The sequence below is a fragment of the Tamandua tetradactyla genome, chromosome 7 (genome assembly GCF_023851605.1).
Source record: "Tamandua tetradactyla isolate mTamTet1 chromosome 7, mTamTet1.pri, whole genome shotgun sequence".
NCBI classification, from domain to species: domain Eukaryota; kingdom Metazoa; phylum Chordata; class Mammalia; order Pilosa; family Myrmecophagidae; genus Tamandua; species Tamandua tetradactyla.
Window position 1 is genome coordinate 175,332,166 of NC_135333.1, and position 16,910 is coordinate 175,349,075.

The window sequence follows — 16,910 nt, forward strand, 5'->3', positions numbered from 1 at the left end:
TGGAAACTATTAAGTATTCAATAAATCTCAACATAATGATCCCCCTTTTCAGTGTCTACCACAACTGCTCTGGGTTTAGGTGACCCTCATCTCCTGGCAGCTCTAAAACTCTGGTAACTGTTTTGTTTGTCTACCAACCCTAACAGCAGGGACTGAGTCTTTTTATTTCGATAATAGCAGTGTCTAATCTACAACTGGCATTCAAATATTGTTATATTAATGTTTATTCCTAATCAAGCATTTACTGACCATCTACTATGCTGTATGAAAAGTGCTCTCTACACAATAAATTGCATGATCCCAGGCAGTGCACCCAGTGGCAGACTTCTTGCCTGCTGTGCCAGAGACGCAGGTTTGATTCCCGGAACCGGCCCATACCAAAAAATAAAACAAACAAAAAAAAACAACAACCAATGAATGATCCTTAATGCAGTTCATACTATTCTTTATCATAAACCTCACTCCTTATTATAATAATCTTAATGATAGCTGCAACAGGAACACTTTCTTGAAAATACCTTTCCTACCTTTCAAAATCATCTTTCTCATTTATAATGACTACAGATTATATTACAAAGTTGTTTCTGTCATTTAAAAGTTGTTTGTGAATAATTATGTATACGCCTACATATAGTTAAGTAACTTTCCAGAGAAGTATCTTTTAAAAGAATTAATTAATCATCAAGAAAACTCATTGTTTGAACTTTCTTTTTCTCTCTTAGAGTCCTAACAGTTCATTTCCCTTATCTCGTAGGGTCTTTATTCAACTGTCATATCAGCGAGGCCTTCATCAACTACCCTGTTTAGGTTGCTACTCCCCAATCCCCTTCCCATCGAATATATCAGCACCTACCACACTATATACTTCACATATTTATCTAGTTCACCGTCTATCTTCCCCACGGAAATATCAGCTCCACAAAAGAGGAATTTTTTTTATTGCCCTATGCTCAGAACCTAGAACACAGCCTCTCACATAATCTTTAAAACATCTAATGGATAAATGAATGAATAACTAAAAACAATGGTAATAATCAATAAGTATATATATTAGTACCAAGAGCTATATAATAATAAACAACTATATATGATTATAGAGCTATATACTACTGAATATAGTTACTTCTTTAGAGATCATAGAAGAGAAAAAGAAACAATAACACAGATTTAAATTGATAAGGAATCAATAACAAAAACGATCAGTTGCCATAAAATGTTATGTGTAATAATAAATTTTATTTTAACTCACAAGTCTATTAGAAGGCAACACACATGGGCACTTCCTGATCTTAAAAAGATTCACTTATGCTATTCAGCAATTTATTTTCCTTGCTTTTGCAAGCTAGAGGTATTTGTTCCTCAAAACAAAGGAGCCAACCAATAGTTTCAGAACTGTGACTCAAGTCTTTTCAGAGGAAGCACTTGAAAAAAATATCTCTACCCTCCCACATCAACATCTAAGACTGCACATTTATGAGCAAGACAAAGAGGACGTCTCAAAATACTGAATACCACTCATTTATAATAGGAAGAGAAGACTCAGATGTTTCCCTCTGGGGTTGAATTAAAAAAAAATTAAAGCAGTTATGTGGCCCCCTCTACTGGTTCATGTTACAGGAAAATTACTCTCTTTCTTAAGCAAAAAAAACAGAAGGTCCTTAGTTGTTGAGATGAAGAGAAGTAAAACAATTCTGATTTTATTCCAGAATTTTGAATGTGGATTTTCTGGCTCCAATTTCACAAACTCCTGAGAGAAGTTCAACATGAGGGCAGAGGGCTTCTCCTCTGCTCCTCTGCAAGGCAAGGGCAACGGCATACCTGTGCTCCATAGACGCGCTGCATTGCCTGGAGCAGCTGGTTGGTGTAATCCGTGAGGGTGCCAGCATCTTCTTCGAAAACGCTCAGTAAAGAGCGAGTCTGCAAGAAAAGAAAAAAGTCCATTTTGTGTCTAAGTGGAAAGTTACAAAGGAAGTAGAAAACATACACAAACTGAAACGGGGAGAGACAGTACATGTTGCTTCTCTGACTGAATTCTTTAAACTATAGCACAGGGACAAAATGAAATTGGAGCACCAGGCCCAGTTTTTAAAAGATTAAGACTGAAGGGCTATTTTCTGTCCCAACTCTAGCCTCTACCTAAGCACCAATTCAAACCCCATCCAATAGTGTTAAGAAGGGCAGCCTCTCCTCTCAAGCCCATAAACTGAACTTGAAGTCAAGGTCCATCTGTGTATCCGGGTGTGGTCAGAACTCCAGCTTGCTATAGTACAATCGCCCAGCAGTCAACCATCCGCCTGGTTTTCTGCAATCTTGGACATCTTGTGGGAGTGTGTCATTCTTCCCTTTTAAGGAAAAGAATGTTTTTCATCATATTTTGTGCAACCAATTTTCACACCCATGATCAGGCAATTTCATGAACCCTGGGTCCACCAGGGGTAGCTGTGGACATGAGACTCAAACAGCAACTTAACCAGAATTCTAGTTTAGCTCTTTCAGAAAAACTGGCTACACACTGCTCTGAGAGCAGCTGAGCAATGTCACCAGATAAAAGGTATTCCCTGTTGTTTTCATGCATAGTGCTTGGCACACATTAAGCACTAAAGAAATGTTTATATGCTGCATAGTGTATGAAGAAACAGCAAGACATCACTCAAGGGACTTTCATTAATGTACGCAGCACAAAGGCCATTTAAAATGCTACTTCAGTGATCAGGGGATCACTACTTCAGAAAATAACTCATCAGGCATAGAATGGAGAATAAGTTACTGAAATGCGTTTAATGAGGTGATATTCAAACAACATTATGAAGAACAATCCATTAAGGCTCATTATTTCCCTTCAAATGAATTTCTATTCCCTCCTTTTGCTAACCTACTAAGGTAAGAGCACAATCACTGACCACAAAGCACCCCCAAAGAACAGGAGCCACTGCCTTCCCCCACACACGTTCTACCCCTGATTTCCACAAACCCTGGTGCACCTCAGAACAGTGCATGCTTGTCCTGGCTTTACCCAGTGTCCTCAAAGAGAAAAACAGCTGCTTTGAGACCAGTACATTCTCTTCAGTACCAACCCTTATCAACAGAAAAACTATAATATTACAAGTGAAGGACAAGCATATGAATAAGGAAACTGTAAGATAACTGCTTAAAAAGCTCTCAAGGAGAAAGAAACATCATTTAGATTTAGCTCATACCATGTACAATCTGTTAGAACAGAGTTCTTCAAATTTTTTATTATAATCCACACCAGAAACACATTTTACATCAGGACCTGAACGAAATTTTCACCAAACAATATTTGTCATTAATATGCATACACTGACTTTGTTTTGTCCTGCTCTGTTCTATTCTATTCCATTTGTAAACAAAATGCTGGTACGACCCTGTCAGCTGCTAGGTGAAAACCACTGGTTTAGAATTCTTCATTACATCTCTTTAAAATATACTCTCTATTCAGAAAAAAAACGTACCGTTGAAAGACATTCTCAGAGCCTGCAGTGGGTGGTCTGTCATTCACCATCCACTCACTCAGGCAACATTTACCGAGACCCTGTGCTGAGCACCGAGCTTCAAAGGTAACAAAAACTGACTCGACTCTCCCGGGGCTTATAGTTTGCTAAAGCATCTCAAAGGATTCGTTATCACCTTGGCACCATGTCAGTCCTGGATCCAAATCCAGACGCTGACACTAATTTGCAGGGTCAATGACATAATCACGTACATAAAGTGCCTACCAGTGTCTGACGAACAGCACCAGCAGGGATGACACTGATGATGACGAAGATAACGAACTGCACTGTTTATTACACACCAAGCACTAGGCGTGTAAAGCGGCACTAAGTAAGAGCTTTACATGTACGACTTCATTTTAACATGATAGCAACACTGTTATCTCCATAGCTACCTGTGCATGTCATCTAACAGTTCAGGACCTTTCTGTACCTGGTGCACAATGCTGTGGGAGCCCAACAATGCTTATTATGATTCTGGTACCTTCCTTTGTTATAACTAACATAGGGGAATGGGAAGGAATGTTATGACTGCATGCAGGATATCTTACTATTATGAATACTACAGGCATCTTTTTAGTTGAGTCCTAATTACTGATTTTAATACTCTCTGGAATAAATACAAAGGAAGAGGACAAGATGAAAAGAGAGGGTTTGCACAAATGTCCACCACAAAGAGGATGGTAAGAAAACTAACACTACCCTTTACTCTGTACCTCCTATGTACGAGACCTGTGCTGGGAACTCAACACTCATTACTACATTTAATCCTCCCAACAGCCTTCTAAGGTAAACACTATCCCACGATAAGTCCATTTTACACATCATGAAACTAAGGCTCATTAGGGTCAAAGAACTAGCTCGGCCTCACACAGCTGGGGAGCAGCAGGGCGGGGCTGTAAAGGCCATATGTCCCCACTGCAGTAGCTACCTCTCCCACCCCTGCAGGGTGGGCTTCATCGGGGGCCCTGGTCTTTGGAGGCAGGATACAGCTGTCTAGTGCTCGCTTCTCTTCGTTCACCTTGCTGTCATGCTTTCACCTGTGATAACTGCCAACTGCGTGATAGATTTTTTTTTTTTTTAATACTCTGGACAAGTGTCCCATGACATCTGTTAGAACTGGCAGGAAAACTTAGTCTTCTTTTTCTAACTAAACTAGGCATGACTGCCTCTGGAAAAAATACACCCATCTATTTCAGGCACTATTTTGATATCCATATTCACCTGTATCACTTTCCTCAACATTTTATTTGTAACAACAAGGATACTCTGAGACTGGAAAAAGGGATTGAGACCAAGCACCAGGGCAAAGGTACACTAACTGCTCAAAATCCCCAAAAAGTCAATTAAACACTGTTGTGTATTTTTTTAAGACAATAACAGCAATCGTTTATGGAGCAACTACGACATGCAGACATGTACACACTTTATATATATTATTTATTCTTCACAACAATGTCTTTAAAGTAGGTATTTTTATTCTAATTTTATAAATGTCAAATACAAGTTCAAAAACCTGGTATGAATGTTTTGAGAAAATTAGAACAAACGAAACAAAAAACAAAACAAAACCCACAAGTTCAGAAAGTTTGAATAACTTGCCAAAGGTAACAGAGGCAGAAGCAGGATTTGAATTCCATCCTCTCCCTATTCCCTTATAACCTCAACAGTACACTCAGCCAGAAAAGCAAAACTGGGCACCTCATGGATACTGCCTCAGCTCCACATCACCTCTGTCTTAAAGAGAATGGGTGTCGCCCAATAAAACAGTCCTAGGCATTTTTTACTCTCAAAAATGGCATATGACTGTATAATGGCCCAATTTCAATAACTCTGGTTGTAACACACACACACACACACAAAAATTAAAGTAAGAATAAATAAAAGTTCTTACACCTACAGGTTGGTAGAGGGAGAGAAATGGCTCAGCAGAACCAGGTCTACCGAGAGGAAAAATGTGTTATAAACAAAGACACCAGTCTGCAAAACATACAAAACAATCTAATACATTTTGCATCATCTTGTTCAAGTACAGAAAGGCTTGATTTGGACAGAGGAGAGCTCCCAGCTAGGCCACTCACTGCATAATCTCAGAACTTAGTCCTTAATCTCTCTGTGCTTCAATTATGCCAACTGAAAAAAAAAAAGCAAGCAACAGTGCTTTTGTCTTCATCTTATCTCAAGAATGAACTACTTACAGAACATAAGGACGCAGCCCGAAGAAGCCTGCGCTGCATCTGTGCTCCTATCACAGCAGTCCTCACTGTACTTCTGCCTGACTTATCTGGCTTCCAGAGCAGCTGGGAGCTAGCAGGACGCAGGCCCGCTTATCTTACTATCATGAAGTTCCCAACACCTAGCAGTGCCTGCCAGTAGCAGAGGTTCACAAACAGCAATAGGGGCAAGTATCCTGATCCCTAAAACATACTCTCATCTATCAAGGTAACACAAATACATAGACTAGTTTTATAACACATTGTATAGTGCCACAAACAAAAAAAGGAGGAAATGAACAGACAAGGCTAAGGTCGGTCAACTGCTATTCAGCTTTTCTTAGGTCACTCAGTCCAAATACAAAGGTTTTGTGTTCTTTGATTAATCACATGCAGACAGGTTACTGGAGCAACACTCATAACTCCACAGAAAACTAGAGGAAATGAATAGATGACTTCTTAGGACCTTTTCCTCTGAGTGAAACACGATTTCAGGCCACCGATGACAGAAAAGCCAGGTGCTAGGCAGCTGTGCTCATGTGAGCCAAATCCCCTGTACATCCAGGCTGCCTGGGTTCCAATCCTTTTTAGTGTGCAATCCTGGGCAAGGTATTTAACTCCTCTACTCCTCAGCAATTTGAACAGAGGGCCTAGTTCAAAAGGTTGTTGGGAGAATAAAAAGATCTATTTTATGTAAATCATTGTCTAGTACACAAAACACATTTGCTATTGTCTTACTCCACCCACAAAAAGAAGGGATTGGATTAGTTCCTTCCAGTTCCAAGTTTGAGTCTCCTTTGATGTAAAAGCTGCACTAGGAGCCAGTGAGTGTATACTTCGGATAGTGTATGAATGTATCTCAATAAAATGGAAAATTAAAAAAAAGCTGCACTAGGCACATGTTACATACAAGACTGCTAAATAAACATGACCTGATGATTATCGAAGATCTTCCTTAAAGCGGGCTTCCGTTCTGTACAAAACCTTACTAAGAACCCTCGAAGGGCAACAGCCAAGACCCCAAAGCAGGGACAAATAAATTCCCTATGTAATAATGACAATGCCTCTAAACTTCCTCTTCAACATACAAGCTCAAAGTTATAAACCATGCAGACAAAGAAACAATTTTAAGGTTCTAAAGCACCTCAAAGATCATCTGCTCCATGTCCCTTGTTCTGCAGATGAGAAAATGGGGCCAGGGATTAAGTGACGTGCCGAAATCACATTAATGTCAGGCCCCGAATTAGACCAGGTTTCCTGATTTATTCCCTATACTCTTCCTACCTCCTCACAGCTGATCAACTCTTATTAGCCACTCAGAAATAGTGTATATTAATTATTTGAGGGTCTAAAATTCAGAATGTAATTTATCAGCAAGGACAGCATAAAGAATAAGGCAAAATACCTCTCAATTCTGGCTCAGCTGTCACCACGGTCAGCTTGGAAGGCAATATATCTTTGTACCTCTGTTTTTCCAATAATAAAGCAAACAAATCTTTTTTCAGATGATCATTAGAAATCCCTAGTATATTCAGTATATACACAGTCAGTATATTCAGATCCCACACAACAGGTGTGAACATGGAAGACATGCCACATACCAAGGACTCTGGTCCTCACAATTAAAACCCCAAAGGCTAGTGCTGTATAAAAAGGTCTTTGAAAAGTTAGTCACATAAGAGGATGTGAATTTGCCAGAACAACAACAAAAAGAAAATCACAGTTACCACAGTTCCTTGCCTACACACAGAGCTCACAAAGAATGGGAACAAGAAAACTGTGCACACAGCCCTTTTGACCACTTACTCCCAACCGGAGAGACGCAGAGTGGGAGAAGGCAAATCCATTAAAGAGCATCCCGGGAGGTACAATGTACTGAGGAGAAGACAGGTGAGACTGTGAAGGAAGAACAGGCGAATCTATTCTAACTTTGCCTAGTTGAGAATCTAGAGAAGAGACTTATTTACATGACCCAAAGACATAGCATCAGAAACACAGATAGGAAGTTGGGGAAAAGGTAAGTGTAGGAGAACAACAGTTCCCGGGGAGGGGCCACTGAATTGAACTCCAGTCACTGCATCACTGCTACCTGCACACCTGCCTTCACCTCCCAGCACAGGGGCTTGAGGGACATGCCAACGCGCAAACGCAGCTCCCCGTGTGCGCCCGGGTGGGTGCCGTGGTTTCCTCTCCTTATGTACCCCTGGGAGAGACCCCAACCACTGCCTCCCGGCGGGGAGAGACCCCCAACCACTGCCTCCCATGGGGAGAGACCCCAACCACTGCCTCCCGCTGGGGGAGAGACCCCAACCACTGCCTCCCGCTGGGGGACAGACCCCAACCACTGCCTCCCGCTGGGGGAAGACCCCAACCACTGCCTCCCGCTGGGGGACAGACCCCAACCACTGCCTCCCGCTGGGGGACAGACCCCAACCACTGCCTCCCGCTGGGGGAAGACCCCAACCACTGCCTCCCGCTGGGGGAAGACCCCAACCACTGCCTCCCGGCGGGGAGAGACCCCAACCACTGCCTCCGGCGGGGAGAGACCCCAACCACTGCCTCCCGCTGGGGGAGAGACCCCAACCACTGCCTCCCGGCGGGGAGAGACCCCAACCACTGCCTCCCGGCGGGGAGAGACCCCAACCACTGCCTCCCGCTAGGGGAAGACCCCAACCACTGCCTCCCGGCGGGGAGAGACCCCAACCACTGCCTCCCGCTGGGGGAGACCCCAACCACTGCCTCCCGCTGGGGGAAGACCCCAACCACTGCCTCCCGGCGGGGAGAGACCCCAACCACTGCCTCCGGCGGGGAGAGACCCCAACCACTGCCTCCCGCTGGGGGAAGACCCCAACCACTGCCTCCCATGGGGAGAGACCCCAACCACTGCCTCCCATGGGGAGAGACCCCAACCACTGCCTCCCGGCGGGGAGAGACCCCAACCACTGCCTCCCGGCGGGGAGAGACCCCAACCACTGCCTCCTGGCGGGGAGAGACCCCAACCACTGCCTCCCGCTAGGGGAAGACCCCAACCACTGCCTCCCGCTGGGGGAGAGACCCCAACCACTGCCTCCCGGCGGGGAGAGACCCCAACCACTGCCTCCCGCTGGGGGAGAGACCCCAACCACTGCCTCCCGGCGGGGAGAGACCCCAACCACTGCCTCCGGCGGGGAGAGACCCCAACCACTGCCTCCCGCTGGGGGAGAGACCCCAACCACTGCCTCCCGGCGGGGAGAGACCCCAACCACTGCCTCCGGCGGGGAGAGACCCCAACCACTGCCTCCGGCGGGGAGAGACCCCAACCACTGCCTCCCGCTGGGGGAAGACCCCAACCACTGCCTCCCATGGGGAGAGACCCCAACCACTGCCTCCCGCTAGGGGAAGACCCCAACCACTGCCTCCCGGCGGGGAGAGACCCCAACCACTGCCTCCCATGGGGAGAGACCCCAACCACTGCCTCCCATGGGGAGAGACCCCAACCACTGCCTCCCGGCGGGGAGAGACCCCAACCACTGCCTCCCGGCGGGGAGAGACCCCAACCACTGCCTCCCGGCGGGGAGAGACCCCAACCACTGCCTCCCGCTGGGGGAAGACCCCAACCACTGCCTCCCATGGGGAGAGACCCCAACCACTGCCTCCCGCTGGGGGAGAGACCCCAACCACTGCCTCCCGGCGGGGAGAGACCCCAACCACTGCCTCCCGGCGGGGAGAGACCCCAACCACTGCCTCCGGCGGGGAGAGACCCCAACCACTGCCTCCCATGGGGAGAGACCCCAACCACTGCCTCCCGCTGGGGGAAGACCCCAACCACTGCCTCCCGCTGGGGGAGAGACCCCAACCACTGCCTCCCGCTGGGGGAAGACCCCAACCACTGCCTCCCATGGGGAGAGACCCCAACCACTGCCTCCCGCTGGGGGAAGACCCCAACCACTGCCTCCCGCTGGGGGAGACCCCAACCACTGCCTCCCGGCGGGGAGAGACCCCAACCACTGCCTCCCATGGGGAGAGACCCCAACCACTGCCTCCCGGCGGGGAGAGACCCCAACCACTGCCTCCCGCTAGGGGAAGACCCCAACCACTGCCTCCCGCTGGGGGAAGACCCCAACCACTGCCTCCCATGGGGAGAGACCCCAACCGCTCCGTCCCAGGCCCCCGCCAGGTGCAGCGGGACCGTAAACTTGACTCCTCACTCTGCGGGCATTTTCTCCTAACCCTACGCCCCGACGAGGCAGGCACAGCTGCTGTCCCCACTCCACACAGAACAAGCCGAGGCGAACCTGCCCGGGCCGGCAGCCTCCGCTCGGATAAGCAGGGATATGCCGACCCCATGAATCCCGTCGGGGAGGAGACCCTCCACCCCCGAGCCTCCCGGCCACCCCTCCTCAGCCACAAGGGACCTGGGGAAGGACGCCGACCGCCCTGGACCCCAGGGGACCTAGAGAGGCCTCCTCGACCGCACCCCCGCGACGAGGCCGGCCGGAGCGAGGTACCTGCGGGCTGTCCTGCAACGCCTCCTCCAGAAGGAGCCTGTCCACGGCGGGCATGGTGCGCGGGCCGGGCCAGGGGCGCACACAAGGTCTGCGGGCTGGAAGTGCGGCCCGGGAAGGTTCTCCGGACTCGCGCGACGACGCGGACGCTCGGTGGGGCGGCCCAGCACGCCAGAGCCCGACCACGCCCCCGGCCCAAACCCTCCTTCCAGCCCAGCCCTCCCCTCAGCGGAGCCGGGTGACAGGAAGTGTGGCAGTGAAACGCCGGAAGCGTGGCGTCCATGCTTCCGTCCGCGCCCCGTCCCCAGCTCGCCTCCCAGCCCAGCCCTCCCCTCAGCGGAGCCGGGCGACAGGAAGTGTGGCGGGGTCGCCAGTGGGATGCCGGAAGTGTGTCTTAGCCGTTTCCGTCCGCGTCCCCGCCCCCGGCCAGCCTCGCCCAACCCTCCCCTCAGCGGAGCCGGGTGCCAGGAAGTGGGGTGGGGTCCCCAGCGGGACACCGGAAGTGTGGTGCCCTGTCCGCTCGCGCTCCGGTTCGGGGCTCCTTCTATCTACGGGGTGAGCCAAGTAGCGTTGGTCATTGCCGTCGGCGGGCCCCTGAAGCGTGGAAACCCAAGAAGGGACGCAGCCCGGAAGGCCTTGAGGAGCCGAGGCGCGGGACAGGAGTCGGTTGTGCGGTGGTGGACGGGCGTGCTTTCCTCAGAGACCGCGCGCTGCGGCCGACGCCGGAGCTGGTCTCCACGCCCTAGTGCCTCATGGCCTGTCACTTTGGGAAGGCTCATAATCAGATTCTTAGCCCTGGAGAAGGCACCGCTTGATGGTGCCTTGATGTGGGCCTTTTCGTGGCCTCAGATCCTTGTAAGTGAGGAAGGCCCGAGGCTGAAGCCAGCCGGGTCCGGTGCGGGCTAAGCTCCGTCCGCCGGGCGATTCAGCTGCTTTTGCAAAGATCCTAGTAGAAAAAAGTAATTGTAAATTATGGAATTACAGGACTAACTATGTAAAAATGGCCTATGCTGTAACATTCTTTCTGTCCTCATCGCTTTTACTCTCCAGGCCCGGGGAAACAAGTTTTAAGCCAAACCTACGCGTCCCCGATCTTTTCTCACCTAGCCATTCCCCTGTAGCCTCCACTGGTTTAATTTTTACTGCTCGGGTTTGGTCGAGATTCCGGAGAAGGCCCTGGAAGCAGGAATAGGTGATACAGAAAGAAGGTGGGGGATTTCTTTTTCTTAGTTGTTTTCTTTCAAATAGTTTTGACTGATTAGATTTGTACATGACCTTCAGCAGCAGTTGCAGAGCTGAGCTTTAAATTTCAGAGCCCAGGCTCTCAAAAACGTTATACACTGCTGCTGCCTGAAGCCTCTCGGTCTAGAATGAAAAGGTCTAGGATCTAGGCTTATAGGTCTGAATGAAAGGTTGAATTTTTTCTAAACCTCCTGAGCCTACGATGGGGTTTGGGAGTTAGGTTTTCCAGGACGTAGAGCGGGGAGGAGGAGGAGTTTAAAGAGCCCCGGAAACTCTCTTTCCTTAACTTCTGAACTCCAGGAGTATTAGTTTATACAGATAAGCGCTTATTTATCTTTACCTAATATGGATAGTCTTTAAACATTTTTGTTTGTTGATCTTTGGTTACCATCCAGAGGTGGGAAAATATACATTGAACAAATAGGAAATTAGACACAAAAAAACACAGAAATACATAACTCACTAATTAGAACTATAGTTTTTTTCTTTTTCTTGATATGTCTCTTAAGTAAGGTATCATCCACATCCTGTACTAATGGAACAATTCCTTTTCAGGGTTTTAGTTTGTGGACATTGTTTAATGTAACATGGAGTTCCTGGTTGTTGGAATTTCACTTGAATCAGTTTTGCATGTCCAGTTTTTCCATCAACTGGTTTTATAGCTTTTAAGATTTCTTCTGGGATAGGGGTGATTTGTTTATCTTTCTTCGTGAACATTAATGTGGCTTTTTGATTAACATCCATAGCAAGGGAACTGGGTATGTTTTAAATATATGGTTTTAACTAGGCAGTCTAGTAATTGTAGAAATAATTTCTTTGCATTTTTACCAGGCACCCCTGTTATAGTAGCTGATTGGTTGGAAATCATGTTAGGTTTTTATTTAATCTCTGGTATTAAGAAAAAAGTCAATTCATTAGTTTTCCATCTGTATTGTTGCCCAGGGCTCCTGGTGGGAGAAAAGTGTTGTTTCTTGTAGGAGAGCTCTGAGAAGTGCTGTTTGCCTTTTGAAGTCCTGGTCTTTTTAAAACTTGGTCCTGTTTTAAACTTTTAGGCAGGTTCAGCTAACTTAGAGATAGGTAATCTTAGTTCTCCATCTATTTTCTCTTGCACTGTCCTTATATCAGGAACACTCTGAGTAATAAAGGTTATATTTAAAATTTTGCATTCTTTGGACTTTTCAGATCCATATTAGTGTATATTGATACGTAGTATAAATTCTTTCAAGGAAAGCTGAAGTTTTTTTATATTGTTTCATTAGTTTTTTTTTTTGTTTATGGGTTTAGGGACCCCTTTTTTGCAGACTTGGAATAATATATTTTTTATAATGCTCTGATTAGCCCAGTTGTCGGAATTATTTGGATTCCATTCAGGATTTCGTACCAGTGTTGTTAAATTTGCTTTAGCATACACTGGGTTGTCAGGAGTTTCTCTTTGTTTTTTTTTTTAATTTTTTTTTTCCATTTTGCTTTTTCTGTTACTTTTCTCCATTCTTTTCTTGTTATTAAGGTATTTAATAAGGCCTGAGTATTAGCCCAATTTGGGTTATAGTTTGCTAATATTAAAGAAACTAGGCTTTCTTTTTTTTTGGTCCTCTCTATAGAGTGCTGTAATAGTTTGAAGCTGTTATGTACTCCAGAAAATCAGGTTCTTAAATTTAATCCACTCCTGTGGGTGTGGGCCTATTGATTAGGGATCTTTTGTTAAGATTATTTCAACTGAGATGTGACCCATCTTATTCAAGGTTTTAATCCCTGTGCTAGTTTGAAATTATGTACCATAGAAAAGCCTTGTTCTTCTAATCCAGATTCAATATTGTAGGGTGAGATCTTTTGATTAGATTGTTTTCATGGAGATATAATCCACTCGATATAGGTGTGACCTTTTGATTAGATGGACACGTGACTCTGCCCATTTAAGATGGGCCTTGATCAGTTTACTGGAGTTCTTTAAAAAGGGAGACATTTTGGAGAAGACACAGTTGTTTCAGAGCCGACAGAGATGCAGACATTTGGAGATTGTTGGAGTGCTGACACTAGCATTTGGAAATGCAAAGCCCAGCAGACATCACCATATGCCTTCCCATGAGATACTAAGCAAGCCAGAACCCAGAGTTGTGTCCCGGAGGAGCTAAGTGACGATCCACAGATCTTAGAGAGGAAAGCGCTGGAATCAGAAGGTGGAAGCAGTGGAACCAGAATAAGGACCAGCAGATGCCAGCCACATGCCTTGTCATGTGACAGGTATCAGCCTTCCTTGAGTCAAGGTATCTTTCTTTGGATGCCTTAATGTGGACATTTTTTTGGTCTTAGAACTGGAAACTTGCAACTTAATAAATTCTCTTTTTAAAACCCATTCCATTTCTAGTATATTGCATTCCAGGAGCATTTAACAAACTAAAACATTCCTCTTATTTGGGTCCTTTATAGAAGGTTAAAACACATAGAGATGAAATTAAGAAAAGTTCACATAAAAAGCTCCAGAGAAGCTGAGAGGAAGCCACTAAAGCCAGAAGCTGGAAGCAGTGAAAGCTGGGAGAGAAGGACCAGCAGATGCTGCCAGGTGCCTTCCCTATGTGACAGAGCAGCCCAAGCTAGCTTGTAGCCAGTCTTCAGAGAAGGTATCATCCTGTTGATTCCTTTATTTGGACATTTTTCACGGCCTGCAATTTGTAAGTTCATAAGCTAATAAATTCCCAATGTAAAAGCCAACCCATTTCTGGTTTATTACATCATGTCAGCTTTAGTAAACCAAAACAAGTGGGATATTATTTTCCCAGTTACATAAATTCATTGTGGAGGATGTGATACTCACATATATAAATCTTCTTGGGTCTCCCTGTTGTCCTTTCCTGTGGGCACTTGCTGGATGGGGAGAAGTTTTATAGTGGCTCAGCTGCTGGTCTTAGAGAGCATCCTGGCTAGACTGAATTTCCTGGCAGCTATGGTGAGGGAAAGGAAACCATTTCTATTTCACGCTTTTTTTTTTAACCTTCAGTTAAGGTTTAAAAAGAGGAGGCGGAGGTAGGGGAGCTTCATCCTTCATCTATCTGCTCCCTGGTTATAGGGCAGAGGTGGAGCAGATGAAGGAATTAATAAAGGCTCTACTGGATCCTCTGGATTTGAATCTGGGAGACATTTTTCTTTTCCCTACTAATCTTTACAGGTAAAATTTTACACTTTCTCACCTACATTGATTGCTGAGAGACAAAGGACTGAGAATACCTCCCCCATCTGTGGGCCCAGGCCTGGGACTCCCCTCCACTCTGAGAGCAGGTTATTTCTTGGCCGCCTATATGACGGGACAGGCGTTAAAGGCCATCAGACATCTGTGGGGAAAGATTGTACACCTGGCATCGCGTCCAGGGCATGGAGGCGCCCCTCCCTTGATCACAAGTCCCTGAAACTCTGGTCTCACACCCTTGTCCTAAACCCTTATAAGTCCCTGTACTCCCCCCCCCCTTTTGCCGAGCATTAACTCCCATTTCCTGACCTGTTGCCATCAGGAAAATTCTCCTGTCCGTAAGTCCCAAGAGAATTCATGCGTCACTCTGCACCCGACGGGGTCTTTGGTCCTCCGGCTGCCTTGATCGGAGCCCCTTGAGAGCTGGGTTGGAGCACCCCCCCGTTTCGGCTCTCCCTCCAACTGGACTACCAGGCTGTTTTCTGTAGAACTATTCTCAGACTGTTCCTGCCTTGATTTCAAATCATATTGCGGCCAGGATATGCTACAGGAATAAACTATATTTTACTTTTTTTATGCTTGTAACTGAAATCTTTCTAAGTTTCCAAAATACAGCCCAAGAGGCTACTTTCAGGAATGCTGTTAGAATTTCCTATTTTAAAGACTTTTACAGGAACAAATTGAACTACACGAATGCAGTAACACCAATGAACAATTAAACACTTACCTAATGTCATTAAATACTAATTAACTATTGGATTACTTATATTTCAGGCAGAGATGCAACAGAAAAACTTGAGTCAGGGCCTTGAACCCTGTACAGAACAGCTGTCGTAAAACAGCTGTGAAGAGATCAGGCCTAGGAGGCCTTCCTGGAAGCAGGCCCCAGGCCTCCGGACCCCCCCAGGCCCTCGCATCCCCTCCTGCTCCCCTACTTACTCTTACTTCAGTGACCCCTCACCCAGTGAGCTGTCCAGTGCTGGAACTGGAACTGTTTCTCTCACTCTTACAGGACGGTAGAAAACCTGGGCGCTGAGCCTCTAGACTAATGCTCTCGTGGCTACAAAACGCTCGATCGCTATTCCCATCTGACCTGCCTCAGGACTCTCTACTCTTTATGGACCTCCGTGTCCCACCAGAGTCACCAAATTGGTACCAGTCAAACACAGGGTTCTCTGTCCGATGCACATAACAGTCTATGACACCTGGGTGTCAAAAGGGAGAAAGAGTTTATCACCAGGCAAAGCAGAGATCAGATGGGCCAATTGGCCTAAAAGCTGTCTCCCAAACTGCAGTAACTTTGGAAGTTTTATAGAATCAAAAGATGGGCAGGGTTTAGGATAAAGAGTATAATGGCTCAATATGATAAAAGTAGAGATGATCTAATTATTGAACATGTGCAGATTGATTACGTGCTGGCAGCCTTAATATAATGATGGATGTGATTTTTAGTATTATAATGAGACAGGTCACTTATAGGTTAAAGTGCACATCAGACAGGCCAATTTTGGGTAAATCTAGGTTCATCTAGTAAGATAGTTTAGGAATTTGGGTGGGTTTTGGGCTGACTCAGTTTCGTTTATTACTAACAATTAGGGGGTTGTTTTGTGATCATAAGACTCTCAAGTTATAAGCAGGATAAAGGGTTAAAGTAGAGTTAGTCATGATGTTTTTACAATCACAAGGTAAAGGTTATATAGTTATACAATCATTTTCAAAGGTCAAGACATCTGGGCTACAGTTCAGTTGGTTTCAGTAGTTTCTGATATTTCTTTTGGGCTATTCTACAGTGTACTAGAAAGTAAGAAAAAGACATCTATATAATGATTCAGTCATCCTGATTACTTGCTAATTCTTTATTTCCTGATCACACATCCTCCTCTGAATACCCAGTACTTTGCCGTCAGCATGAATTATCTCACAGCACTTTTTCTTTCTATGGGTAGGTCTTAAGCCTCTGTAAATAGTGATCCCCTCGAGAACATGGGGTGCCATCTTCCCTTTACTCTGGATAACTGTGGGCACATGAGAGCAAAATACATGTCTGCTGTTTATCATGTGCTTATCTCTTTCGACTCTTAAAAGATAAATTTCCTGATCCTTCCATTTTACTTTGTTTCTACTCCTCCAACCAATTATGGGCCCAAAACACAACTATTATTGATTGCTTACCAGGAAGCAATGACGATCCTGCTGATTGTGAGACTAATACAAGCATTTGGTTATAGCAAGGGAACAGAATGCATACACCTGAATTTGAGAGTAGACTATAAAAGGG

The 16,910-nt window shown here is 45.9% G+C and overlaps 1 protein-coding gene across 6 annotated transcripts in view; it reads right to left on the minus strand.

Moving 5' to 3' along the window:
- The window catches only part of APPL2 (adaptor protein, phosphotyrosine interacting with PH domain and leucine zipper 2), a 109,371-nt gene that overhangs the window by 78,790 nt on the left and 13,671 nt on the right, over positions 1–16,910 (minus strand). For 2 of the 6 annotated variants that reach the window (XM_077111901.1, XM_077111898.1), the window contains exons 1-2: positions 10,213–10,440; positions 1,819–1,917 (exon numbers count right to left, since the gene is read on the minus strand). In XM_077111901.1, the coding sequence (XP_076968016.1) occupies positions 1,819–1,917; positions 10,213–10,266 (153 nt within the window). In that variant the 5' untranslated portion in view covers positions 10,267–10,440. Of the gene's footprint in view, positions 1–1,818; positions 1,922–2,209; positions 2,333–5,710; positions 5,765–10,212; positions 10,441–16,910 lie in introns of those variants that run through there. The other 4 variants (XM_077111899.1, XM_077111902.1, XM_077111900.1 and 1 more) reach the window with 4 other exon arrangements.